General features: G+C 38.1%; 1 protein-coding gene across 2 annotated transcripts; it reads left to right on the top strand.

Annotated features, from left to right (window-relative positions):
* Window positions 1-511: 511 nt before the first annotated feature.
* On the top strand, window positions 512-25,678 carry PIGM (phosphatidylinositol glycan anchor biosynthesis class M). 2 transcript variants are annotated; one of them, XR_006785999.1, is made up of 2 exons: window positions 512-2,091; window positions 25,483-25,678. XR_006785999.1 is itself a non-coding variant. In XM_045841388.1 (1 exon), exon 1 carries the CDS (start codon window positions 618-620, stop codon window positions 1,884-1,886), a length of 1,269 nt encoding a protein of 422 aa, XP_045697344.1. In that variant the 5' UTR covers window positions 512-617; the 3' UTR covers window positions 1,887-5,720. The 2 variants fall into 2 exon arrangements, 1 of the variants encoding a protein (XP_045697344.1); XM_045841388.1 differs by lacking the exon at window positions 25,483-25,678 and having other exon boundaries at window positions 512-5,720.
* The last annotated feature ends 1,358 nt before the right edge of the window (window positions 25,679-27,036 follow it).

The following is a 27,036-nucleotide window of genomic DNA, read 5'->3' as shown; positions in this document are numbered from 1 at the left end:
ACGTATAAACATGTCCAAATACTGTGGTGGACGTATACGCTCTGGGCTCTCTTCAACTCATCCTAGCTCGACCCGGGGCCCACAAACCGCTGGGATAAACCGCGAGGTGGCGGAGTAAGCCGCGAGAAACTAAAACAGGTTTAGTTTCCCTTCGCTCCATTTTTTTCGCCTCGGTTCTCTGCCCAGGCCTGAGGAATATAGATCGCAGATCGCTCTGTTTCGGGGTCTGGCTCCGCAGACTCAAATTAGGACGAGGAAACGGCCTAATTTCACACAAGAAACCCCAGCTCCACTCGATAATAAGACAGCCCAGCAAGCGGAAGTGGCCTTCTACAAGGACCAGAAATTCCGCCCCCGCCGGAGGAAGACCGACAGCCAGACAGCCAATTAGGAGAAAGCTAACTCTCTGCTGCGGTGACTGAGAACACCGCTGGGGCTCGCACCGGAAACAGCATGGGGGGCGGGCTTCATGCCGGAAGTGCTAGGCAGCAGTTGTTTCGGTTGGCCGCCTAGCTGGTGGGAGGTGGGCGGGCGATCGGAGGCGAGGAACCGGATCGAAGGTTAGGGATTCGAAGGCAGTTCGGGGCTGGGACTGAGCGGTATCATCCAGTCAAATCATGGGTCCGACCGAGCACTGGGAAGAATGGTTCCTGAGCCATCGGGTACTCCCCGCTGGGGTGTTTGGTGTGGCCTCCCTTGCCCGAGTCGCCCTGGTTTTCTACGGGGTCTTTCAGGACCGGACCTTGCGCGTAAGGTACACAGACATCGACTACCACGTTTTCACGGACGCCGCGCGTTTCGTCACGGAGGGACGCTCGCCTTATCTGAGGGCGACCTACCGATACACGCCACTGCTTGCTTGGCTCCTCATTCCCAACATCTACTTCGGCGACCTCTTTGGAAAGTTTCTCTTCATCAGCTGTGACCTCCTCACGGCTTTCCTCTTATACCGCCTGCTGCTGCTGAAGGGGTTGGGCCGCCGCCACGCCTGCGGTTACTGTGTCTTTTGGCTTCTTAATCCCTTGCCTATGGTGGTATCCAGCCGAGGCAATGCGGACTCGATCGTCGCCTCCCTGGTGCTTATGGCCCTGTACCTAATAGAAAAAAGACTTGTCGCGTGTGCCGCTGTATTCTATGGTTTTGCAGTGCATATGAAGATGTATCCGGTGACATATATCCTTCCCATAGCCCTCCACTTGCTTCCCGAACGCGACGACAGAAGCCTCTGCCAATCCCGGTATTCCTTCCAGGCTCGTTTTCACGAATTCCTGAAGAGGTTGTGTGATCGGGATGTGGTGCTCTATGTAGTAGTTGCTGGACTCACATTTTTTGCCCTGAGTTTCGGTTTTTATTATAAATATGGTTGGGAATTTTTGGAGCACACCTACCTTTATCACCTGACTAGGAGAGATATACGCCACAACTTTTCTCCGTACTTCTACATGCTGTATTTGACCGCAGAGAGCAAGTGGAGTTTTTCCCTGGGAATTGCTGCATTCCTACCACAGTTCATCTTGCTTTCAGCAGTGTCTTTCGTATATCACAGAGATCTTGTCTTTTGTTGTTTTCTTCATACGTCCATTTTTGTGACTTTTAACAAAGTCTACACCTCCCAGTACTTTCTTTGGTACCTCTGTCTACTGCCCCTTGTGATGCCACTAGTGAGAATGCCTTGGAAAAGAGCTGTAGTTCTCCTAATGCTGTGGTTTTTAGGGCAGGCCTTATGGCTGGCTCCTGCATATCTTCTTGAGTTTCAAGGAAAGAACACCTTTTTGTTTATATGGTTAGCTGGTTTGTTCTTCCTTCTTATCAACTGTTCCATCCTAATTCAAATTATTTCCCATTACAAGGAGAAACCCCTGACAGAAAGACTCAAATATGACTAATATTTGCTCCAGTTCTGCCATTTCTACTACATTATGATTGTTCTGAATGGACCAGGAGAGAGCTTTGGAAAATTTTGAACATCCTAAGCACTCTAGTGAATGTTCAGTTTGGAGGATAATACCCTGATTCCACAAATTAAAACGAATGTCTGCCTTATGTATAAAGGAGACTCAGTATTAAGGTCCACCCTTTAGGAAAATGGAGGTATGTTTGGAAGGGTTGATGAAACTATTGGATATTAAAATGTTTTTGTAGAAAAATACAGAAATATAGTTAGAGACATAAGGTCTGAGTATTTCTTCTGGTTATACTATGTTACTGTCTGAAGCAGTCTTATCTTTAAACCCCCCTTTCTCAAGTTTTCCTGATAGCTGTGGAAACTCTCAAAATGTTCCTAAAGCACAGCTTTTATATATAAAGTGTTAAGTAATGCTACTGTATGTGTTTAGGTTAGGAAAATTAGTTCTGTATTAATAGTGGAGGCTTAGAAGATAAAGAATTCAAAGCAATTAAATTGTAATCATGTTTTATGTATTTGTTTTATACTTAGTTTTTCAGCACGTAGTCCCAGTGGTATTAGATTACCATTTTTGGTCTTATACAAAAGGGATTAAATTTAAATTTATCCATTTTTAAACTTGAGTTATTACATATTTTAAAATAGCATCTTGCTTTTGATGTTTGAGGTCTGCAAACAGAACATTTTAGTGTTCTGTTATACCTCTTTAATTCTGATTTTTAAAAATATCTTTCATCTACAATTTAAGTTAATCAAGTGTTATCTGTTGTAAAAATGAATATTAATATATTTTAGGTGATAAAAACTCAAATTGTAAGTATGGCATTTCCCAGCTTAAAAGTACCCCGCTTATGAAAATACCCATGATAGAAATGGAGACCTGCATGAGAGGCTCCTGGAAAGCATATGAAGCATCCTAAGTATCCATTAGTCTTTTAGACCAGGAAATACAGGGAGAGATTATGAAAACGAGACTCTGTAGATCCATTTCCCTTATTACTATAATATTTCTGAGAAAAAATGCTTTCTGAGTTTAAACCAAGCACTCTAAAAAAATTTTTTTTAACATAGCCCATTAGGTTGGGGATTTCCTAACACTAACCTGCAATAGTAATATATGGGTTTAATTTTATGATTGTGATTTTAAAAGATGAATAATTTAACAACATGCTCTTCCATGGTAAAACAAATGAATAAACATCCTCCAAAGAAGTAGTATATTTCATGTCAGGTCAGGCCTAAAAAAGCCTTTGAGAACAAGCTGTGTCTACATGGTCATAATTAAGAATGCTATTACTGGCAGCATTTTGATGGACATGTTCTTGGGACCTGCCATTAGAAAAAAGGGAAGAATAAATGGCTTTACATGGGTTGCTGTTTTTGTGAAAATAGCAGAGACAATTGAGGACACTGACCTTGTAATATCTAATCTTCTATCCTGCATTAAGTATTATCTCTCAGGCTCTTAGTTTATAACTGTTCACTAGTGGCCTTTCAGCCATGCCATTCTCTTTCATTTTTTTTTAATAGAAATTAAAAAAATTTTTGGTAGGAATATGGGTGGGTAAATAGAGTTCTTACATCCCTATGTAATTGTCATTTTGGTATTCTTGACTTCTTGAATATTTTTTAAAATAGTCATAAGTATATTCATTAATTTTTTTTTAACTTCAGCATTTTTTGTTGTGGCTTTTACTCTTCATACTTATATTGAAATTACAAGGAAGTTTACCTTGTAAGTGCGTCATACTTCTGTTAGATCTTTAGGATTGCTTTTAATTTTTAATATTCTAAATAAGACTTGAAACATGTTTCATGTTTTAGATCATTCTCTTGACATTCTTAGAAGTCAAGAGTGAGTGGAAGTCAAGAAGCCAGTGGAGTTCTGTTAGGGTGTTTGGAGGGAACTTCAATTCCACTTCCTTCCCTGCCAGAAATTCTCTACCGAAGCACTATAGGTGTTTCTTAAAAGGTGCAAAGTTTATATGCTGCAAAGCTTATATGGTGCAAAAAATGTAGTAAATTAACTCGAGATTATTTTATTTGGTTTCTTGGGTTTTTTAATTTTTGTTTTCTGGTTCTGTAAAATCTTTTTTTTTGTCTTTTACTTGCAATTTTTTTGTTTCTTTATTGGTCTTCAATTACACCTAAAATTGTATAGCACTTTGGTTTTTTTCCTACATAATTCTTTTTGTTTTTATACCACCCCTGAGGATAAGTGTATTCATTTACAGATAAGCATTAATTATTATCATATGAGATTGATTCTCAAGATAGTCTGTGTTCAAAGCAGAGGTAACTATGTAACTTATTCCATAGTTGCCTTAATGTCTTCCAGATGTGATCCCTCAATATACCTAGATAAATTCCTTGGATTAGGTCCATTGGAAAGGCAGTACTACTCCCTAACCCCACACAAATAAATTTCTTTATTAAAATCATAGATTTTAGTTAATAATGACTCCTAACCATCTGGCTGAATGACTATAAGTGACATAACATTGTTTTAAAAGTCTTGTAGGACTTGTCTTTTACTTAATTGACTTTAGCTTAGTATGGGATATATTGTTATTTCCCCATCAGCTTTTTCTGCATTGCCACCCACATTTCAACCATCTGTATGATGAGTGAAAAAAGGAAAAGATGGAAAATTGCACCTGGGACAGTACCTAAATGCAACTACCTCCTGCCTTCTATACTTTTTTATGAACAATTTTTTGGGGGTTTTATTTATTTTTAGATAAGGAAAGGGAGGGAGAAAGAGAAGGAGAGAAACATCAGTATGTGGTTGCCTTTCCATTATGCCCTACTGGAGACATTGCCTGCAACCTAGGCATGTGCCCTGACTGGGAATGGAACTATCAACCTCCACAGGTCAGCACTCTATCCATTGAACCACACCAGCCAGGGCAATTATGAACAATTTTAAACATTACTTATATACCTACCACCTAAGTTCAACAATTAATTTTTTGTCGTATTTCCTTTATGTACATATTTTATTTATTTATATATTTTTCTGAATTGTGAAGTTGCAGACCTCATTGAATTTCACCACTAAATACATTAGTATGCATTTAGGCACTGTCCCAGGTGAAATTCTCCCATCTAGGAGTAGAAATATTTTCTTAACAAATCTATAATATTATTTAATATAACTTAACACCCTGTCCATTTTCAAATTTCTCCAGTTTTGTGTTTAACCTTAACAGATATTCTTGGACCTCAAAGATTCCCTGAGAGGAAACAAGGTAGATAATACATAATTAAGAAGTTTGGATCTTTCCTTGGTCTTTAAAACAGTGAAAGGGATTTACCTTCCCTTAAAGGTGAACAAATAATTCTTTTGTGCAAGTCTTTCTGTCTCCTTCCTAAGAAAACATAGGGTAGCAATCCTCTCTAAGAAGTTCTCCAGATAAAAGATTATTTGGTTTGGTTTCCTGGTATCTGTCCTCATCCCCACCACCTGCCCAACAACTGATTAACTGATTTTACATCTTGATGGTGAGTTCTGGCATTTCATAATTAACTGATTTGGGGTACCTATTCAGCCATATGTGGTTTCTTATAACTTTTACAGCAACACCTTAGAGTTGGTCTTCACACTCTTAACTCCCCATTTTACAGAAGAACAAAGAGGCTCAAAGATTAAGTGACTACTAATAAGTGACAGGGCTGGAATTTGATATGAATTTTCACTGACTAAATGTTATACTCCACTGTATTATGTTTTGGATTTTTCTAAAGTGCCCAGACAAGATTGCTGCAAAATAAATAGAACTCAACACACCCTAATAAATGTCTTGCCAATCAATTTGTCCTTCATAATCTTTTAAGTATTTGCTTAAGAGAATGTTCTCTTGCAGTTGAGCAAAAGTTTCTGTCGTTCCTAAACTTTTTAATAATTCCAGACCCTTTAATAATCTCTTCTTGTATCCAAACCCTCTCACAAAATTATGTAATTTCTTTGTTTCTGCTGACTTCATAATGCCCTTTTTCTCCATAGCCTGGTTTAATAAGTTGATATGCTGAACCGTATGTTAGCCTGGGTGTTTGTAAATGAAACTATGGAAATACTTAGCCATAATTTCCAAAAGGTAAGTGATCTTTGTTAAATTTCTCCTGCTCTGCAGTGTGTATTCATACAAATAAAATATCATGACTTAGACTAATGGCATGGCATAAGAGAGTTCAGATTCAGATAGCTTAGACTCAAATCCCAGTGTGTGACTTTGGGCAAGATTCTTTTCTCTAGATAAATTAGTTTTTCTGTCTGTGTAATGGAGATTTTTTGTAAGGATTAAATGAGGTAATATATCCAAAGTGCTTATGCTGATACAGAACAAGCTATTCCCCATCATCTTCCTAGTTTTACCATCTGTTTACAAGTCTTTAAAGAAGAAGCACCTTTTTTAGTCTAGATTTAAGTCTTTCCCCCCAACGTAATGGCAACAACCTAGGTTTATACTAAATAACTTAATTTCCTGTTACTACAAACTATTCCTTCTAATATTTTTTAAAAAGATTTTATTTATTTTTAGAGAGGAAGGAAAGGAGAAAGAGGGAGAGAAACATCAATGTGCGGTTGCCTCTCACATGGCCCCCACTGGGGACCTGGCCTGCAACATAGTCATGCGCCATGACTGGGAATCAAACCAGTAACCCTCTGGTTCTCAGCCTGCACTCAGTCCACTGAGCTACACCAGCCAGGACTATTCCTTCTAATCTTGATCTAGTTTGTTGAAAAGATAGTAGTTATACATAACAATGTATGTACAGAAAATGTATGGTTCTGGCTTAACAGCTTTGTATTTGTGTATTCCTGTCATACATTAGCTTACTAATAAGGGGAGGCTTGGCTCATGTCCCTAAATTATACAGTGTTTCTTTTCTCCCTTGTATTGAATGGTTGTTCAAGGATTGATGCTCCGTTTATAAAAGCATGTGTCTTCTGCCTGGATCAAAATTATCAGAGTAGCAGAAGCATTTGTTCAGCGCTGACCCAGGAGAACCATTCATTTAGTCAAAACAAGCATTCATATTTATTATCCTGAACAAATGCCTTACTAAATAGGAATATTTCTAGCTGTTCACTTTGCCAATTTTGGGTTGGCCGAAAAGTCCTATGATTTTTTTTTCCATAAAACAAAAGGCACATTTTTCATTTTCACTAATAACTTTATTGATTTGGATATTTTGAGTATGTTGGCTATCTCCCACATTGTTCTCAATGTCTCAGTTTGATCACTATGAACTTCAACTGGTCTACCCAACCATGGAATATCATCCAGCAAGAAATTTTCAGCACAAAACTTCGCAAACCACTTTTGACATGTTCCATCAATCACAGCACCATCTCCATGCTTGCACAAATCTTTTTTGCATTTCAGTTGCAGTTTCACCTTTCTTGAAATAATAAGGCATAGTATGCCAAAAATGTTGCATATTTTCTTCCATCTTCAATATTAAAATGGCTACACAAAAATTCACCAATTTTGATTTTTTAAAAAAATGCATGCTGATATGACAGCTGTCACAATACAGTCTAACAAAATTGTTTTGAATGAGGTAAATGACAACTAAACACTACTAGTAGAGCCATCTTAGGGAAAAAATCAAATGAATTTTTTGGCTAACCCAATATGTATGCTATATAAAATGGAATGACACTTATAGTGACTATTTAAGAGTATGAATATTTGAAGCTCAATTCATTTCACAAAGGAAAATTTCAACCTCTGCTGTCCATTCTTTTGGCAATTGTTTATAGATCCAGGACCCATGTCAGATTTGGTAATAGATGAGTAAGACAATGTCTGTGCTCTTGAATTAACACTAAGAAACATACCTTACTAGTAAAATGCTATATGAGACCCTATTCCACAACAACTCTGTGATTTGTAAAATGGGGAAGTAGAGGATAATATTCTTCCTAATTTATAGGTTAGAAAATTGATGCTCAGAAATAAGTGACTTTCCTAGGGCAAATACCTTGTTAATAGCAAGACTAGGTCTTCTAATACTACTGTGTTTCGCAAGTCCTTAATTCCATGTGATGACAGGTGATTTCAGTGACAAACATTTATTTACCAAATGCCATTTAGGCAAGTTCCTAGCAAAAGGCTATATCATCTATGTGCTAGGCATTGTTCTAGGTATTGTGTATACAGCTATGAATCACTCTTCAGGGAGCTTACGTTTTCATGGGAGGCAAAGGATAAGCAAATGTGTGATTGTTATGATTGTCATAAAGAAAAAGTCAGGCAAACTAAGGAAGTAGAAAGTGATGGCAGTGAGGAGACGAGCAGGTGCTGTTTCAGATAAAGTACTTATAGAAAGCATCTTGAGGTGCAATTTGAGCAGAGACCTGAAAGAAGTGAAAGTAATAACCATGCAGCTACCTGGGAAAAGTGTATACCTTGCTGAGTAAATAGTGCAAAGGCACAGAGAGAAGAATGAGCTTGGCACATTTAAAGTACAGCAGAAAAGTGAATATAACTGAGTGGAGTGAGCAAGGAGCAAACAATGTAATCACAGCATCTAGTGAAACAACATGAATGCTCATTGAAAAATACAATTTACATTAGCATTTTACCAGCCTATAATAACTTTGGGCTCAACCTATTTTTTTTCCTGAGTTTTGAGAATAGGTTAGTTTGTAAGGAAGATGAAATATGTATAAACAAACTTGAGCAGTGCTACAAAGTGCTTTCACATATTTTCAGACATGAGAATTTTTTTAATATATTTTATTGATTATGCTATTACAGTTGTCCCATTTCCCCCCTTCACTCCCCTCCACCCTGTACACCCTCTCCCACCCACTTCCCCCCCTTTAGTTCATGTCCACGTGTCATACTTATAAGTTCTTTAGCTTCTACATTTCTCATACTATTCTTACCCTCCTCCTATTTTCTACCTGGAATCTATGCTACTTATTCTCTGTACCTTTCCCCCCTCTCTCCTCCCACTCCCCTGTTGCTAACCCTCCATGTGATCTCCATTTCTGTGGTTCTGTTCCTGTTCTAGTTGTTTGCTTAGTTTCTTTTGGTTTTGCTTTAGGTGTGATTGTTAATAATTGTGAGTTTGCTGTCCTTTTACTATACATGTTTTTTCTTTATCTTCTTTTCTTAGTTGTAAGTCCCTTTAACACTTCATAAAATAAGGGCTTGGTGATGATGAACTCCTTTAACTTGACCTTATCTGAGAAGCACTTTATCTGCCCTTCCATTCTAAATGAAAGTTTTGCTGGATAGAGTAATCTTGGATGTAGGTCCTTGCCTTTCATGACTTGGAATACTTCTTGCCAGCTCCTTCTTGCCTGTAAGGTCTCTTTTGAGAAATCAGCTGACAGTCTGATGGGAACTCCTTTGTAGGTTATTGTCTCCTTATCTCTTGCTGCTTTTAAGATTCTCTCCTCTTTCATCTTGGCTAATGTAATTATGATGTGCCTTGGTGTGTTTCTCCTTGTGTCCAACTTCTTTAGGACTCTCTGAGCTTCCTGGACTTCCTTGGAGTCCATTTCCTTTGCCAGAATGGGGACGTTCTCCTTTATTATTTGTTCACATAACTTTTCCACTTGTTGCTCTTCCTCTTCTTCTGGTACTCCTATAATTCAGGTGTTGGAACATTTAAAGATGTCCTGGAGGTTCCTAAGCCTCTCCTCATTTTTTTGAAGTCTTATTTGTTCATTCTTTTCTGTGTGGTTGTGTCTTTCTTCCTTCTGGTCCACTCCATTGATGTGAGACCCAGCTTTCTTTCCATCACTATTGGTTCCCTGTGTGTTTTTCTTCATTTCACTTATTGTAGCCTTCATTTTTTCCTCTAATTTGCTACCAAAATCAACCAATTCTGTGAGCTTCCTGATCACCAGTGTTTTGAACTGTGCATCTGATAGGTTGGCTGTCTCTCGGTCGCTTAAAAGGATGGGCTCTGGGCTTTTATTTGGTCTTCTGTTTGAGCCACCTCTCTCTCTCTCTCTCTCTCTCTTCTCTCTTCTCTCTCTCTCTCTCTCTCTCTCTCTCTCTCTCTCTCTCTCTCTCTCTCTCTCTCTCTCTCTCTCTCTCTCTCTCTGTGTTTTGGTCTGGTTGTGCCTGTTATGGTGAGGGGCAGAGCCTTAGGTGTTTACCAGAGCTGGGCACCCCAGTTGCTGGGTTTTGATGCTGTATGTGGGGGCGGGGTCGAGAGGGAACGATGGTGCTTGCTCCATTCTCTGTGAGACCTCAGTCCCTTCTGCTGCTTCTCCCAAGCAAACTGGTCCCCTCTGGTACCAATTCCCATGTGGGTGGGCTTATGCACTCCGTGGGACCCTCCAAGGACCTCTCCTGTGAGGCTGGGTGTCTCTCCATGTGCCTCAACTCCCACAGGTGTCCTCAATCAGTGTCCTGAGGCTCTATTTCCCAGTGCTGTGATCCTGGGTTGCGTGCAGTGCCTTGCTTCACAATCGCTGCCTCACTGGGTCTGCCATTTGCCACCCCTCAGTCGGGGTCTGCTAGCTGCCGCCTGTGCACTCAGGGTCCACCCCCTGTGGTCTTGCGAGCCTCGGATGCCTTATGCGCCGGTCCCAATGCTCTCTGCTCTCCATGCCGCGATCCACGCCTGGCTGCCCAACTCCACCCCTCCTACCGATGTGGATGAACGCGTCTATTTTAACTTTTTCGTTGTCCAACTTCCATTCAGATCAATTTTCTGTCAGTTCTGGTTGTTATTCTGCTTCTAAATTGTTATCATCCCTATCTTGGTTGCGCGAGGAGGCAGTGTGTCCACCTAGGCCTCCATCTTGGGTGGAAGTTCCCTCCACCTTGTTTTATCTGGCCTAGCACCTTATTTCTACCCTTGTTTCTACTACAAGGTAACATATATACCTTGTATATGTATTATATACAATGGAATATTACTCAGCTATAAAAAAGAACAAAATCTTGCCATTTTTGACAATATAGATGGACCTATATGCTAAGTAAAACAAAAATAAATACTGTATGATACCACTTATATGTGAAATCTAAACAAAACAAAATAGATATAGACCCATAATTATAGACAACAAGTTGATGGTTGCCAAAGAGGAGGAGTGGGGATAGAATTAAAAAAAAGTGTTACTGCAGGAACTTCAAATGTAGTAAGCACAGTAATTGCTGACATGGATTGATCAAGTTTTTATAGTAAAATAAAAAAATTTAGAATCTTTTAAAACAAAATGTGGAATTCTATTTGAAACCAATATTATTCAAAACATTAGTATATGAAGACATAAAAAGAGAGGTGCATCGATTAGAGGGGAAGAGGAGCCTCATTCTCTTGGCCCTGCTTCTATGATAAGGCCCTGATGGTGCCCTTAGTACTTTCAGGGCACAATGATAAAGCTTCTGAGATGGCATGATTATATGTTGATTCAAGATGAAGCTTCTGGGGCTAGGACACCAAGTGATGTAACCAAGTCTGTACAGTTAATGATGGCAAAGGCAAAATCAGAATTCAGGCCTTGAACTGTGTGGGACATTCCAAGGTCTTCTCTCTGCTTGGTCTGTATAACAGGAATTTCTCCTATTCTTATTTACACTGGAATATTAGTAGAATTTAGCCTCAACCAACTTTTAAAATTTCCTATAAAAGGAACTTAAATACAATACCACAATTTACCAGTAGATGTCACCATATGCCATTTTTATTGTGCATATATTCTCACATCTGAATTATACATGAATTTTTTAAAGAATAGCTCACATTTATTTTTTGTAATCTTTAAGATTTTTAATTTATTTTTAGAGAGAGAGGAAGTGAAGAAGAAAGAGAGGGAGAGAAATATCAATGTGTGGTTGCCTGTCATGCATCCCCCACTGGGGACCTGGCCTGAAACCCAGGCGTGTGCCCTGACTGAGAGTTGAACCTGCAATTCTTTGGTTCACAGGCCCATGCTCAATCCACTGAGCTATACCAGCCAGGGCTCAGATTCATTTTTTTTTTAATGGGTGCTTCTTAAAGTCAATTCCCAGGATAAGAAATAATGTTAGTGAGGCATTAGGGACTCCAAACTTTTCAGTCAGTGAAGTCCCCTTCTTTGCCTCACAGAGAGGGCTTGAAATGGTTAAGTGCATGGGATTTGAAGTTGGACAGAAGATTTGAATTCTGGCTCTTTGGTTAGCTGTGTGATCTTGAGTACATTACTTAAACTCTTCTAGCCTTGGTTTCTTCAACTGCATTATAATGACATGGATCATATGTTGTGAGAATGAAATGAGAAGATATGTGAAAATGCAAAGATTAATTGTCATTATTAGCTATGATTATTTGACTTTATAAAATTTATAATTTTATAGCTAAAATTATTCGAAGACTACTGAATAGTCCAAGCTGTCATCTCAAAGATATGGGAATTGGGACTTAAGAGGTTAAGTGATTTGGTCCTCTGATTATATTTCACAATCTCATAACACAAAACAATTATTTACGTGAAACAAGACATATTCATGCTAATCTTTTCCAGGTGTGTACACTTGGAGAAAATAGATACATCAAAATTTGAATTATAAAACTGATGAAATGCAAAAACGATACTTCACCAAATGATTTAATATGCCAAAAAATTCAGTTTTTTTAATTTAAATTTTATCTTTATTTCTTCTGTTTGCTAAAATAATTCAGAAAAAGTTTGTAAATTTTCAACAAATGTCCTTAAGTAATGATTTGGTTAATGTAGACAAATATTTTTAAGTACATTTTATTGATTATGCTATTACAGTAGTCCCTTTTTTTGCCCCTTTATCCCCCTTTGCCCTGCAAGCCCCTCCCACCAGGATTCCCCTGATTTAGTTCATGTCCATGGGTCATACATAGAAGTTCTTTGGCTTCTCCATTTCCTATACTATTCTTAACCTTCCCCTTGTCTATTTCGTACCTACCAATTATGCTTCTTGTTCCCTGTACCTTTTCCCCCATTCTCTCCCTCTCCCTCCCTGCTGATAACCCTCCATGGGATTCGCCATTTCTGTGATTCTGTTACTGTTCTACTTGTTTGCTTAATTTGCCTTTGTTGTTTTTCATGTTCAGTTGTTGATAGTTGTGAATTTGTTGTAATTTTACTGTTCATAGTTTTAGTCGTCTTCTTTTTCTTATATAAGTGCCTTCAACATTTCATATAATAAGGGCTTGGTGATGATGAACTCCTTTAACTTGACCTTATCTGGGAATCACTTTATCTGCCCTTCCACTCTAAATGATAGCTTTGCTGGATAGAGTCATCTTGGATATAGGTCCTTGCCTTTGCCTTTCATGATTTCAAATACTTTCTAGCCGCTTCTTGCCTGCAAAATTTCTTTTGAGAAATCCCCTGATAGTCTTATGGGCACTCCTTTGTAGGTGACTGTCTCCTTTTCTCTTGCTGCTTTTAAGATTCTGTCCTTCTTTTTCATCTTGGGTAATGTAATTATGATGTGCCTTGGTGTGTTCCTCCTTAGGTCCAACTTCTTTGGGACTCTCTGAGCTTCCTGGACTTCCTGAAGTAGACTTCTTCAGATTGGGGAAGATCTCCTTCATTATTTTTTAAATAAGTTCTCAATTTCTTGTTCTTCTTCTCCTTCTGGCACCCCTAAGGTTCAGATGTTGGCACCTTTAAAGTTGTCCCTGAGGTTCCTAAGCCTCTGCTCATTTTTTTGAATTCTTGTTTCTTCATTCTGTTGCATAGTTGGATGTTTACTTCTTTCTTCTGCTCCAGATCGTTGATTTGTGTCTTGGTTTTCTTCCCTTCACTGTTGGTTCCCTGTGTGTTTTCCTTCATTTCACTTTGCATAGCCTTCACTTCTTCCTCTATTTTTGTGTCCATGTTCAATTATTTCTGTGAGCATCCTGATTACCAGTGTTTTGAGCTCTTTATCTGATAGGTTGGCTATCTCTTTGTCTCTTACTTCTTTTTCTGGAGCTTTGATCTGTTCTTTTGTTTGGGCCATGTTTCTTTGTCTTGGCATACCTGTTACATTGTAAGTGGTGGAGACTTAGGTATCTCAGGGCTGGGGAACCTATGTTGCTGCATTGTAGTGCTGTATGTGGGGAAGTGTCAGAGAGGAAACAGTGCTGCTTGCTTGGCTCTTCCTCCACTTTCAGTCACTTCCCCCACTACCCACACAAAAATTGGGCCCTTCAGGTGCTGATTCCTGGGTGGGTGGGCTTGTATACATTCTAGACCCTGTGGGTCTCTCAATGAACTCTCCTGTGAGGTTGGGAGTTTCTCCTGCAGCCACAATGCCCACAGTTTTTTACAGCTAGAGGTTTTGAGACGTTAGTTTCCCATGCTGAAAGCCTGGGTTATGAAGTCTGTGTCACTCCCCAGTTCCTCCTGTCTTATCCACATGCAAATGTGGGACTGCCTGGTCCACTGCCTTGCTGCTTGTCCTCTCCATCCTGGATTCCCATCTCTGCCCCTCGTTCCCATCTGGGTGAATGTTTCTTCTTTAAATCCTTGGTTGTTGGATTTCCATATAGTTCAATTTTCTGGCACCTTTGGTTGTTTTTGGCTTTTAAATTTATTGTTGTCTTTTTAACTGTGTGAGGGAGCAAACCATAACTAGGTATGCCTCCATCTTGCCTGGAAGTGTAGGCAAATATTTTGGTTGGGAACTTTTACTTTCACTGTGTCAGACTCTAAGTGGAGGCATTAGTGAAATAGGGATTTATGGACCTGTGACCTTAAATTATTTACTTTGACAATTATTATTTTTCACTTTATTTTTATTTTTGACACTATTATAGATGTCCCCATTTTCCTCTCCTTTTGCCCATCTCCACCCAGCCCCCGAACCCCTTTCCCTCTGGCCATCACCACACTGTTGTCTGTGTCTATGGGTTATGTATATATATTCTTTGGTTAATCCCCTCACCCCTTCCATTCAGTCCCCTCTACCCACTCCCTCTCACTGCTGTCAGTCTGTTCCATGTGTCCATGCCTCTGTTTCTATTTAGTTTACCAGCTTATTTTGCTCATTAGATTCCACATATAAGTGAGATCTTTTAGTATTTGTCTTTCTAGGACTGATTTATTTCACCTAGAATAATAATCTCCAGGTTCATCCATGCTGTCACAAAAGGTAAGAGTTCGTTCTTTTTTACGGCCATGTAGTATTTGATTGTATAAATGTACCACAGATTTTTTATCCACTCATCTACTGATGGGCATTTGGGTTGTTTCCAGATCTTGGCCATTGCAAATTATGTTGCTATGAACATAGGGGGACTTATATTCTTTCAAAATGGTGTTTTGGTATTCTTAAGATATATTCCCAAAAGTGGGATTGCTGGGTCAAAAGACAGTTCCATTTTTAATTTTTTAGGGATGTTCATACTGTTTTCCACAGTGGTTGCACCAGTCTGCACTCCTGTCAATAGTGCATGAGAGCTCCCTTGCTCTACATCCTCATCAGCATTTGTTGTTTGTTGATTTATTGATGGTAGCCATTCTGGCAGTAATGAGGTAATATCTCATTGCAGTTTTGATTTGCATCTCTCAGATGATTAGTGATACTGAGCATTTTTTTCATGTCTATTGGCTATCTGTATGTCCTCTTTATAAAAATATCCATTCAGGTCCTTTGCCCATTTTTAAATTGGATGACTTGTCTTCCTGGTGTTGAGTTGTATAAATTCTTTATATATTTTAGAAATTCACCCCTTATCACACGTATCATTGGCAAATATGTTTCCCATACAGTGGGCTCCCTTTTCAATTTGTTGATTTTTTTCTATGCAGAAGCTTTTTAGCTTGATGTCTCATTTATTTTTCTTTTGTTTCCCTTGCCCTAAGACATATAGCAGCAAAAATACTGCTATGAGAGATTTCTGAGATGTTACTGCCTGTGTTTTCTTCTAGAATTTTTTTATGGTTTCATGACTTATATTTAAGTCTTTTATCCATTTTGAGTTTATTCTTGTATATGGTATAAGTTGGTGGTCTAGATTCATTTTTTGCATGTACCTGTCCTAATTTTCCTAACACCATTTATTGAAGAGACTATTTTTACTCCATTATATGCTGTTGCCTCCTTTGTCAAATATTAATTGACCATAAAGATATGGGTTGATTTCTGGGCTCTCTGTCTGTTATATTGGTCTATACACCTGTTCTTATGCCAGTTCCAGGCTGTTTTGATTACAATGGTCTTATAGTATAGTTTGCTATCCGGTATTGTGATACCTCCAAGTTTATTCTTTTTTTTTGTAAGACTGAGGAGGCTACTCAGAGTCTTTTCTGGCTACATAAAAATTTTTGAAATATTTGTTCTAGATCTGTGAAATATGCCACTAGTATTTTGATAAGAATTGCATTGAATCTATAGATTGCTTTGGGGGTAGTATGGACATTTTAATGATGTTAATTCTTGCAATCCATGAACATGGCGTATGCTTCCAATTATTTGTATCTTTCTCAATTTCTTTCTTCAGTGTTCTTTAGTTCTGAATATTGGTCTTTCACTTCCTTGGTTAAATTTATTTCTAGGTGCCTTATTTTCTGTTGCTGTTGCAATAGTAAATGGGATTTTTTTTTAAGTTTCTCTTTCTGATAGTTCATTATTGGTATATAAAAATGTCACTGATTTTTTAATAATAATTTTGTGTCCTGATACTTTACCAAATTCATTTATTAGATCTAGTAGATTTTGGTGGAGTCTTTAGAGTTTTCTATGTACAGTATCATTTCATCTGCTAATAAGGACAGTTTTACTTCCTCCATTCCAATTTTGATGCATTTTATTTTTTCTTGTCTGATTGATGTTGCTAGGACTTCCAGTACTATGTTTGTTACAGAACAGACCCTGGGTAGGTGGGCAAATGATATACTATTATCAAATGGACCCACCCTTGAGCTCCAGGTGTTCCCTCTCCCATACTAGGTTTGCCTTGCCCACCGCCAGGGAAAGGCGTCTCTCTCAATGCCAGAGATTGGTGAAAAGGAAAGGGATTATTTATTTAAAAAGTTATACAGACTTAGAGTAATGACTTAATGTCTTCATTAAAAATACTAAAGTCCTTTAGAATACCCACAAACACACAGTCCTTCCTTCTCCCTTTTGCCCAGTGCAGGGTACCATATCTCAGGAAAGAAAGTAGAAGTCCGTGGTTCAGGTAGCACCTCAGTTCTGGCACCATCCTCTGTGTTGCCACCATGATCTCTAGTTAATCCAAAACCATGTGGCACCTTCTCATGACCCACCAGCAAAAAATCTTTTACCCCTTTTGTTCCAGGCAAAGTCTCTCCTGCTTCCTAAGCCATGAGACAAAAAGGGCACACCTTAAAGCTGCACAGTCCCAACTTTTGCCAAAGTCTCATGGTCCCAAAAGCCCCACATGCCTGCCACACCTGGGTTTAAATCCCAGTGCCAATCTTCCTCTGCAACCCCATTTCTGACTCCTCCCACAATCAGTTATACCTGCCAGCATTCCTATATTTTTCCAGCTTTACTGGGCTGTCATAGTAAGTCTGGGCAGGCATGGCTCCATGGTGTGGAGCCGATCATATGCAAGCTTTTACACAGGTGCTATACCCAGAGGGAGTTGCCTCCAAGTTACATCATGGAGTTACGTCATTGAAGTCACTCCCATCCCCTTGGCTCAAAGCATGGCCATGGCTATTTAATATATCTATGAAACTAGTTAAAAGTTATAGATATGTTAAATGACTGTTCTAGAGGTTATCTGCAAAACTATTGCTATTCAAAACAACTCTCAATGGCCCTGCCCCATGCATCCCATCCCCTAGCTCAGACTTTTGGGGATGAGAACATCCTATATATATATTTTTTCTAATATTTCCTGGACACCCTGAGTTCTGGACCCCATTACAAATCCCTATGTTGGGGCCCCCTTGGCTGCACCGTTACGTGAATAAGAGTGATGAAAGTGGACATCCCTTTCTTGTTTCCAATCTTAAGAGCAAAGCTTTTAGTTTTTGCCCATTAAGTATCATATTGACTATAGGTTTTTCTTTTTTTTTATTCTTTTTCAAGTATAGTTGTCTGCATTTTCCCCCCACCATAGGTTTTTCATATATGGCCTTTATTATGTTGAGGTATGATTCCTCTATTCTCACTTTGCTAAAAGTTTTTTATCATAAATGGATGCTGGATTTTGTTGAATTTGTTATGCATCTATTGATATGATTGTATGATTTTTATCTTTCATTTTGTTTATGTGATGTATCATATTTATTGATTTGCAAATATTGTACCAACCTTGTATCTCCAGAATAAATCCTACTTGGTCATAGTGTATGATCTTTTAAATAAATTGCTGGATCTAGTTTGCTAATATTTTGTTGAGGATTTTAGCATCTATGTTCATCAGGGATATTGGCCTATAATTTTCTTTCTTTGTAGCATATTTATTTGGTTATAGAATTAGGATAATACTGGGCTCATAAAAAGAGCTAGGAAGTCTTCCCTTTTCTTGAATTCTTTGGAATAGATCGAGAATAGGTGTTAATTCTTCTTTGAATGTTTGGCAAAATTCACCTGTGAAGTAATCTGGTCCAGAACTTTTGTTTGCTGGGAGATTTTTGATTACTGCTTCAATTTCATTAGTTTTTATCAGTCCGGTCAGGTTTTCTGTTTCTTCCTGATTGAGTTTTAGAAGATTGTATGTCTCTAGGAATTTGTCTGTCTCACCTAGGTTGTTGAATTTGTTGGTTCATAGCATTTTTTAAAAATCCTTGCATTTTTGTGATGTCAGTTTCTTCTCTTTCATTATTGATTTCAATTATTTGGGTCCTCTGTCTTTTTTTCTTTAAATATATTTTATTGATTATGCCATTACAGTTGTCCCATTTCCCCCCTTCATTCCCCTCTACCCTGCACACCCTCTCCCACCCACATTCCCCTCTTTAATTCATGTCCATGTGTCATAAGTTCTTTACCTTCTACATTTCCCATACTATTCTTACCCTCCCCCTGTCTATTTTCTACCTAGCATCTATGCTACTTATTCTCTATACCTTTTCCCCCCTCTCTCCTTCTCCCACTCCCCTGTTGATAACCCTCCATGTGATCTCCATTTCTGTGGTTCTGTTCCTGTTCTAGTTGTTTGCTTAGTTTCTTTTGGTTTTGCTTTAGGTGTGGTTGTTAATAATTGTGAGTTTGCTGTCCTTTTACTATACATGTTTTTAATCTTCTTTTTCTTAGATAAGTCCTTTAACATTTCATAAAATAAGGGCTTGGTGATGATGAACTCCTTTAACTTGACCTTATCTGAGAAGCACTTTATCTGCCCTTCCATTCTAAATGAAAGTTTTGCTGGACAGAGCAATCTTGGATGTAGGTCCTTGCCTTTCATGACTTGGAATACTTCTTGCCAGCTCCTTCTTGCCTGTAAGGTCTCTTTTGAGAAATCAGCTGACAGTCTGATGGGAACTCCTTTGTAGGTTATTGTCTCCTTATCTCTTGCTGCTTTTAAGATTCTCTCCTTCTCTTTCATCTTGGCTAATGTAATTATGATGTGCCTTGGTGTGTTCCTCCTTGGGTCCAACTTCTTTGGGGCTCTTTGAGCTTCCTGGACTTCCTTGGAGTCCATTTCCTTTTCCAGATTGGGGAAGTTCTCCTTTATTATTTGTTCACATAAGTTTTCCACTTGTTGCTCTTCCTCTTTCCCTTCTAGTACCCCTATAATTCAGATGTTGGAACATTTAAAGATGTCCTGGAGGTTCCTAAGCCTCTCCTCATTTTTTTTGAATTCCGTTTCTTCATTCTTTTCTGTTTGGTTATGTCTTTCTTCCTTCTGGCCCACTCCATTGATTTGAGTCCCACTTTTCTTCCTGTCACTATTGGTTCCCTGTGCATTTTCCTTTATTTTACTTAGTGTAGCCTTCAGTTTTTCATCTAATTTGTGACCAAATTCAACCAATTCTGTGAGCATCCTGATCACCTGTGCTTTGACCTGTGCATCTGATAGGTTGGCTACCTCTTCGTTGCTTAGTGTGTTTGCTGTAGATCTTTGATCTGTTCTTCTGTTTGGGCCATTTTTTTTGTCTTGTTGAGCTTGTTACATATGAGGGGTGGAGCCTTAGGTGTTAACCTGGGTCAGGTAGTCCAGTCACTGGGTTGTGACACTGTATGTGGGGGTAGAGTCTGAGAGGGAACAATGGTGCTTGCTCTGCTCTCTGTCGGATTTCAGTCCCTTCCGCCACTTCCCTCAAGCAAACTGGGCCTTTATGGTCCTAATTCCCCTGTGGGTGGGTTTGTGTATGTTCTAGGACCCTGTGGGTCCTTCCAACGAACTCTCCTGTGAGGCTGGGAGTATCTCCCGGCGCCTGAACCCCCACAGGTGTTTTCAATCAGTGGTTTAAGGCTTTATTTCCTGGCGCTGGGACCCTGGGTTGTGCAGTCTGTCTCACTCCCCAATTTCACCTGGCTTATCTCCATGCGAATGTGGGACCACCTGGTCAGCCAGCCACCTTGTGCGCAGTGCCTCACTTCACAATTACCACCTGGGACCTTTGCCACCCTGTGCCCTGTGTCTGCCAGCTGCTGCCTGTGCACCCAGGGTCCACCTGCTATGGCCTTGTACGCCTGGGATGCCTTACACACCAGGTGCCACCACGTTTTGCACTGCGACCCCTCTCTGACCAGCTGCCCAACTCTGCCCTTCCTACCGGTCTGGATGAATGTGTCTATTTTAACTCCTTGGTTGTCCGACTTCCATACAGTTCAATTTTCTGTCAGTTCTGGTTATTATTCTGTTTCTAAATTATTGTTGTCCTTATTTTGGTTGTGCAAGGAGGCACAGTGTGTCTACCTATGCCTCCATCTTGGCCAGAAGTCTCTGTCTTTTTTTTTTTTTTGATGAGTCTGGTTAAAGAGTCGTCAATCTTGTTTATTTTTTCAAGAACCAGCTCTTGGTTTTATTGATCTTTTCTATTTCTTTTTGTCTCTGTGCAATTTATTTCCACTATATCTTTATTATTTCCTTCCTTCTACTTACTATGGGCTTTGTTTGTTGTTCTTTTTCTAGTTCTTTTAGATGTAGAGCTAAATTGTTTATTTGAGATTTTTCTTGTATCTTATGGTATGCTTATAATGCTATGAGCTTCCCTCTCAGGATTGCTTTGGCTATATCCCATAGATTTTGGGTTGTTTTGTGTTTATTTTCATTTGTTTCCAGGTAATTTTTAATTTCTTCCTTGATCTCATTGTTAATCCATTTATTGTTTAATAACATGTTATTTAGCTACCATGTGTTTGAATGTTTTCAAGTTTTTTTTAAATTGTAGTTGATTTCTAGTTTGATTTCATGTCATTGTGCTCCTAGAAGATGCTTGATATGGTTTCAATCTTGTTGAATTTCTTAAGACTTATTTTGTGTCCTAGCATGTGGTCTATCTTTGAGAATGTTCCATGTGCACTTGAGAAGAATGTATATTCTGTTGCTTTGGGATGAAATGTTCTGTAATTATCAGTTAAAGCCATATAATCTAATGTGTCATTTAAGGTAGTTGTTCCCTTGTTGATTCTTTGTCTTGGAAGATCTATCCATTGATGATAGTGCATTGTTAAAATCTCCTACTATGACTGTATTGCTGTTGATCTCTTTTTTAAAGTCCACCAATATAAAGAATACATAAAGATTTTCCTTATATATTCAGGTGCTTTTATGTTGGGCACATATATGTTTACCAGGGTTATATCCTCTTGTTGGATTGATCCCTTTAGTATTTTCTGACTTCTTTGTCTCTTATTATGGTCTTTGTTTTGAAGTTTGTTTTGTCAGATATAAGTCTTGCTACTCTAGCTTTTTAAAAAATTTCTTCCAGCATGGAGTATTTTTTCCATCCTTTCACTTTTCAGCCTGTGTGAATCTTTCATTCTAAGGTGGGTCTCTTGTAGACAGCATATATATGGGGTATGTTCTCTCACCAATTCAGCTACCCTATATCTTTTGATTGGAGCATATAATCCATTTACATTTAAGGTTATTATTAATAGTTACTTAATTACTTCCTTTTTAATATCTATGTCCCTCTCTGTCTTTGCTTCTTCTTCTTAACGCAGTCTCTTTAACATTTCTTGCAATACTGATTTGGTGGTGATGAACTCCTCTAGTTTTTTGTTTTGTTTTGTTTTTTCATCTGGGAAGCTCTTTATTTTGCCTTTAATTTTTAATGATAGCCTTGCTGGGTAGGGTAGTCTTGATTGCAGGTACTTGCTTTTCATCACTTTGAATATTTCATGCCAATCTCTTCTGGCCTGAAGTGTTTTTGTTCAGAAACTGGCTGGCAGCTTTATGGGGGCTCCCTTGTAGGTAACTAACTGCCTTTCTCTTGCTGCCTTTAAGAGTCTCTCTAGGTCTTTAAACGTTGACATTGTAATTATAATGTGTTGTTTTGTGGGCCTCTTTGGGTTCATCTTGATTGGTATTCTCTGTGCTTCCTAAGCTTGTGTGACTCTTTCCAGGTTAGGGAAGTTTTCTGCCATTATTCTTCAAACCTCTGGTGTTGTCTGAGGTTCTCTATCCTTTGCTCACTCTCTTCTCCTTCTGGTTTCCTTATGATGCAGATGTTATTATGCTTGATGTTGTCCCAGAGGCTTTTTAGACTTTTCTCATTTCTTTTAATGCTTTTTTCTTTCTGATGCTCTGCTTGTGTGCTTGCTGTTACCTTGTCCTCTAATTTGCTGATTTGATCCACTGTTTCACCTAACCTGCTGTTGATTCCTTTTATTGTATTCTTCCATTTCAGATATTCTTCATTTCTGACTGGTTCTTTTTTATGGTTTCTACTTTATTTTAAATACTATCTCTTTAAGTTTTCACTGAGATCATCTACTTTTTCCTTTAAGATCCTTAAGCATCCTTATAACAATTATTTTAAACTCTGCATCTGCCATTTTGGTTGCTTCCATTTTATTCATTTTGTTTAATTATTTTTTTGGGAATAACTCTTGTTCTTTTGTTTGGGACTTTTTCGTCTCCTCTTTTTGTTTCTCTGTGTTAGGGAGACCTGCTATGGCTTCCAAACTTTTGTGATGGCTTTATGATGAAGGTATCTTGTTGGGCTCAGTGGCACAATTTTCCAGATCCCAAGCTCCATGCTCCAGGTATGTTTCTGTCAGTTATGTGCACCCTCTGTTGTAGTTGAGTGTTGAATGCCGTTTGCCCTTTTGTGTGTGTGGAGCTGACCAAAGTGATGATGGAACAGGACAACAGTTTCTGCCACATACACCCTCTGTGACTCATTTATCAATTCTAGTCTTTCCTTGGTTTCTAATTAATTTCTGTCTTTTAGTTTTATTAATTTATTTCTTCTGATTTTATGCTTTCATTTAATATTCCTCTTTTTAGTTTCTCAAATTATGTTCTTTCTTATTTGATAATAAAAGTATTTCAGATTAGTTTGAGTAATAGTTGAGAAACTACTTGTGAAAGTGCTTAGCTCAGTTCCTGTCACATAGTAAGTACCAAACTAATGTTAATTATTATTTTTATTGAACACTTTGAAGCTGCTTCAGATCACTGTTTGGCTGTCTCCTCTGGATTTGATAATTATTGTTGCTATTATCATTATTTCCTAAGAGTTCTATAAATTGAAGTTTTGGTTCCCTTTTTGATCCATGTATTATTTTGAAGAGTGTTTTCAGCCAAGTAGTTGGGATATATTTTGTTTACATATTTTTCCAATTTCTAATTTTATTATATTGTGGTATAGATGTAGTCATGTGTAATTTCTGGGTTTGGAATTTAGTTAGGGTTTTTTTGGTGGTCTAATATGTAATCAACTTTAAAAATTACTCCATAGGCACTAAAAAAGATAGTGTGTTCTTTTTTATTGTTTTCATATTTGCTAAATGTATCCCAGCAATGACTTTTGTCAGAGGGTCTACATGTTTTGTTTGCTTACTTGATCAGTTAAGAACTAACTAAGTCTCTAAAGGTGTTTCAGTCACTTCCTCTTATTCAGAAATTAAAGGTTTATGACAAACATATTTTTGTTGAAGATCTTAGTTTTTATTAATTATTCTTTATTTTGTTTAATAGTTTAGGATTAATTCTCCTTTGCTTAATGTACCTTTTTCTATATTTTTATTTCTAAACATACTGAGTTTAATACTTCTTTTTAGGTTTGCCTCTTGTAGACAATATATGGTTGGATCAAATATAAATATCTTTGTTGCTTAAAAGGGCAATATAATTTATTTAGGTATATCAGGTCACAACTACAATGTTTGGCTTTCTAATGAATTTGTCTGGATTCCCTGGTATGGTATAATAAGAAAAAAAAATTGATCTTCATCCCTGGATCCTGACACAGAGCTCCTAGAGTGACAGAGATGATAGGAGTATCTTTTGTTAATCATAACCAGCCCCTTTCAACCATATCTGAGATTACGCTAATTAGGTGACTCTTGATGTGCCTCTAGATAGCTTCACGACATGGGCCACAGCTAGAAAGACTAAGGCACGATTAGAAGCTTGGAACTTTCAGACTTACTGCTTATAGAATGAAACTTCCATAAAATCCTAAAGGAGGGTTCAGGGAGCTTCCAAGTTGGCAAACACAATCACAAGTCAAAAGGAGACCAAACCCCAAATCCACGGGGCAGATACCCCTTCACTTGGAACTCTTGAATCTTGCATATATACCTCCTGATCTAACTGGTCATCTCTGTGCTTTATAATGTGAAAAGATAAACTGAGGCATATTAAAAATATTTGAGCAAAATTCATTTGAAGTTGGGCAGTGCCAAACCAGAAGTGGTAAGGAATGCTCTGCTGATAGAAGCCAGGAAAAACAACCTGTATAGAGTAGGTACAGAAGCAAAGAAAGGAAATTATTTGATTGGCTATCTTTTAAAGCCTAGCTGCTGTTGGGATTAGCTCTCCTTAACTTTAGATTTTGTAACCCTGAGGCATTTACAGGTTTAGATTTCGGCTTGCTTACATTAGAGCCACCTCAGTCTAATGATGTCCTTGTTTAATTAATTTAATGATAATAAATGGTAACAGTAACTATAAAAATTTCCCCAGTTCTGTGAGTTCTAGCAAATTATGGAACCTGATTGAGAGGCAGGGTTGTGGGAACCAAGATGGATAGAAGTGGGAGAAACCTGGGCACTTGAAACTGGCATCAGCTCGAGGTCAGTCATATGGTACTGATCCTGAAACTGTGGAGTCTGATGCTAATCTCATTTGTTCAGTGTCAGAATTGAATTGAATTAATTTATAAAGCATCCAGTTAGTGTCAGAAAATCAAAAACTTGGTTAGTGTGAAAAAAAACCCTCACTCTTGGCAAAAATAGAAATCTAATTTTGGTGTATGTGTTTGCTAATGTTTTCTAAATATTTTCTATTTGGATTGTAGAGATTGGACCAGACCTGTCTCTACACAGTTTGTTGATGGTGGTGCCACATAGAAATAAGACCTGACTCATGTTGCTTTGAAACAAGGTTCTTCATTGCTGCTGCTGCTGCTTCTTGTTTGTAGAGGTTGCTAATGCCTGGGCCTGACTACCTGACTTCTCACTATGTTGCAATGCCTACAGGGCCTGGCCTTGTCTCCAACCTTCTTTGCCTTGCAAATCTCAAAATGTTCTCTTCTGTTGTTGCAGAGATATGGGAAGATAGAAGATCATGCTTCTTCAAGGAGGAGAGGTGGAAATTACTCTGAAGTCTTACTTCATCTAGTGTGAATGCATTAAAGTCTGGCATGTGGTTGGCCACTCTTCTTTGGACACTAATTACTGTATAATTTTTAAAAAGATAAAAGCCTAACACTCCCACAAATATAAAATAAACCATGTTAAAAATTTTATTCAACCAATTTAAGAATTAATGTGGAAACCATGAATTGTTAAAGCTAGTTCAAGAACATTTGAGAAATTGAACATATACATGTGTATATATACACACACACATATATATGCAATTTAATAAAGAAATATTAGGTCAAACTTTCTAGATTAGATACAAAACAGGTTAAAGTGTTACAGGGCAACAAACTGTAATACTTGGGGTTACATATTCCACTCAACAACAAATTATTTACATTTTTATTGAACAAAAAGCTAGAAGTTAATTTTTTAAGTAAAATAACCTAATCAATAGAAATCAAGCCTAGCATGCTCTGAAAGAATACTTAGAAATTCCTTTTGCCTAGTTTCAAGTTCATTTAGATCATTTTTGTGACAGACATAATTTTTTTTCACTCTTTCCGAATGATCATTCCTGGACTGGGTGAAGGTAGAGGATCAGTCCCTAGACCTCTGTTTTCATTTTACAAAGAGACCAAAAGAAATATTCCTGTTTATATTTATAAACAGATATTCTGTTTATGTTTTGCTGCAGCTCCCTCCTGAGAGTGTTTGCATTCTTGATTAATGGGTTATTGGTGAGATCAATCTAGTTTTGGCAAATGAGGTGCATTAGATTATTTTTTTTAAAAAACCTTCTCCAAAATTGATTATATGTCTTAGTAATTTACACAAAAATACAAATAAAGTAGAATTACATTATATACATGTTTAACTTAAGTAAATCCAACTCTATACTGAGGAAGAGAACAGTTTAAATAGCAAGGGGATTGCCATCTGCTATCCCATTGAGTAAATACATACCTCAGAGTGAGGGCTACAGGGAGATGCAGAACTGCTGCCTTCTTTATAAATCTCAGTTTCCTTGTATGAGTATCTTGGTGTGCTGAATGTGATCCTAATGTTTATAAACACATGCATTTTTGAACCACATGATCCTTAAATGAAAGCCACCTACTTCCAATGTAGAAATTTTGGAATGGTAAAATTTCCATAAGTTCTAATGTAGAAGAAAAAACCTAGCTGTCAGCATCAGCTTTCCTAAAGGATTTTCATGGGTAATATTAACACTTTGTTTAATTTGCCTCCTATAAAGTCTGCAGACATTGGATGAGTTTTCTATTGCTGCATAACACATGCCACCATTTAGACCATCCATGGACCATCCATGGGCCAGGGGTTCTACATGATTCAGCAGAATGCTCTGCTCAGGGTCTCCTGAGACTTCAGTCCAGGTATCAGCTGGGCTTCATTTTCATATGGAAGCTCAACTGGGGGAAAATATGCTTCTGAGCTCATTCAGGTTGCTAGCAGAATCCATTTCCTTGTGGGCTTAGGACTGAAGGCCCCAGT

Source organism: Phyllostomus hastatus, unplaced genomic scaffold (genome assembly GCF_019186645.2).
Source record: "Phyllostomus hastatus isolate PE091 unplaced genomic scaffold, TTU_PhHast_1.1 phas_contig_36, whole genome shotgun sequence".
Taxonomy (NCBI): domain Eukaryota; kingdom Metazoa; phylum Chordata; class Mammalia; order Chiroptera; family Phyllostomidae; genus Phyllostomus; species Phyllostomus hastatus.
This window is presented reverse-complemented; position numbering and strand designations above follow the sequence as displayed.

What these genes read in the sequence shown, in the direction of transcription:
- PIGM (XM_045841388.1), top strand. Translation starts at nt 618, where the DNA reads ATGGGTCCGACCGAGCACTGGGAAGAATGGTTCCTGAGCCATCGGGTA.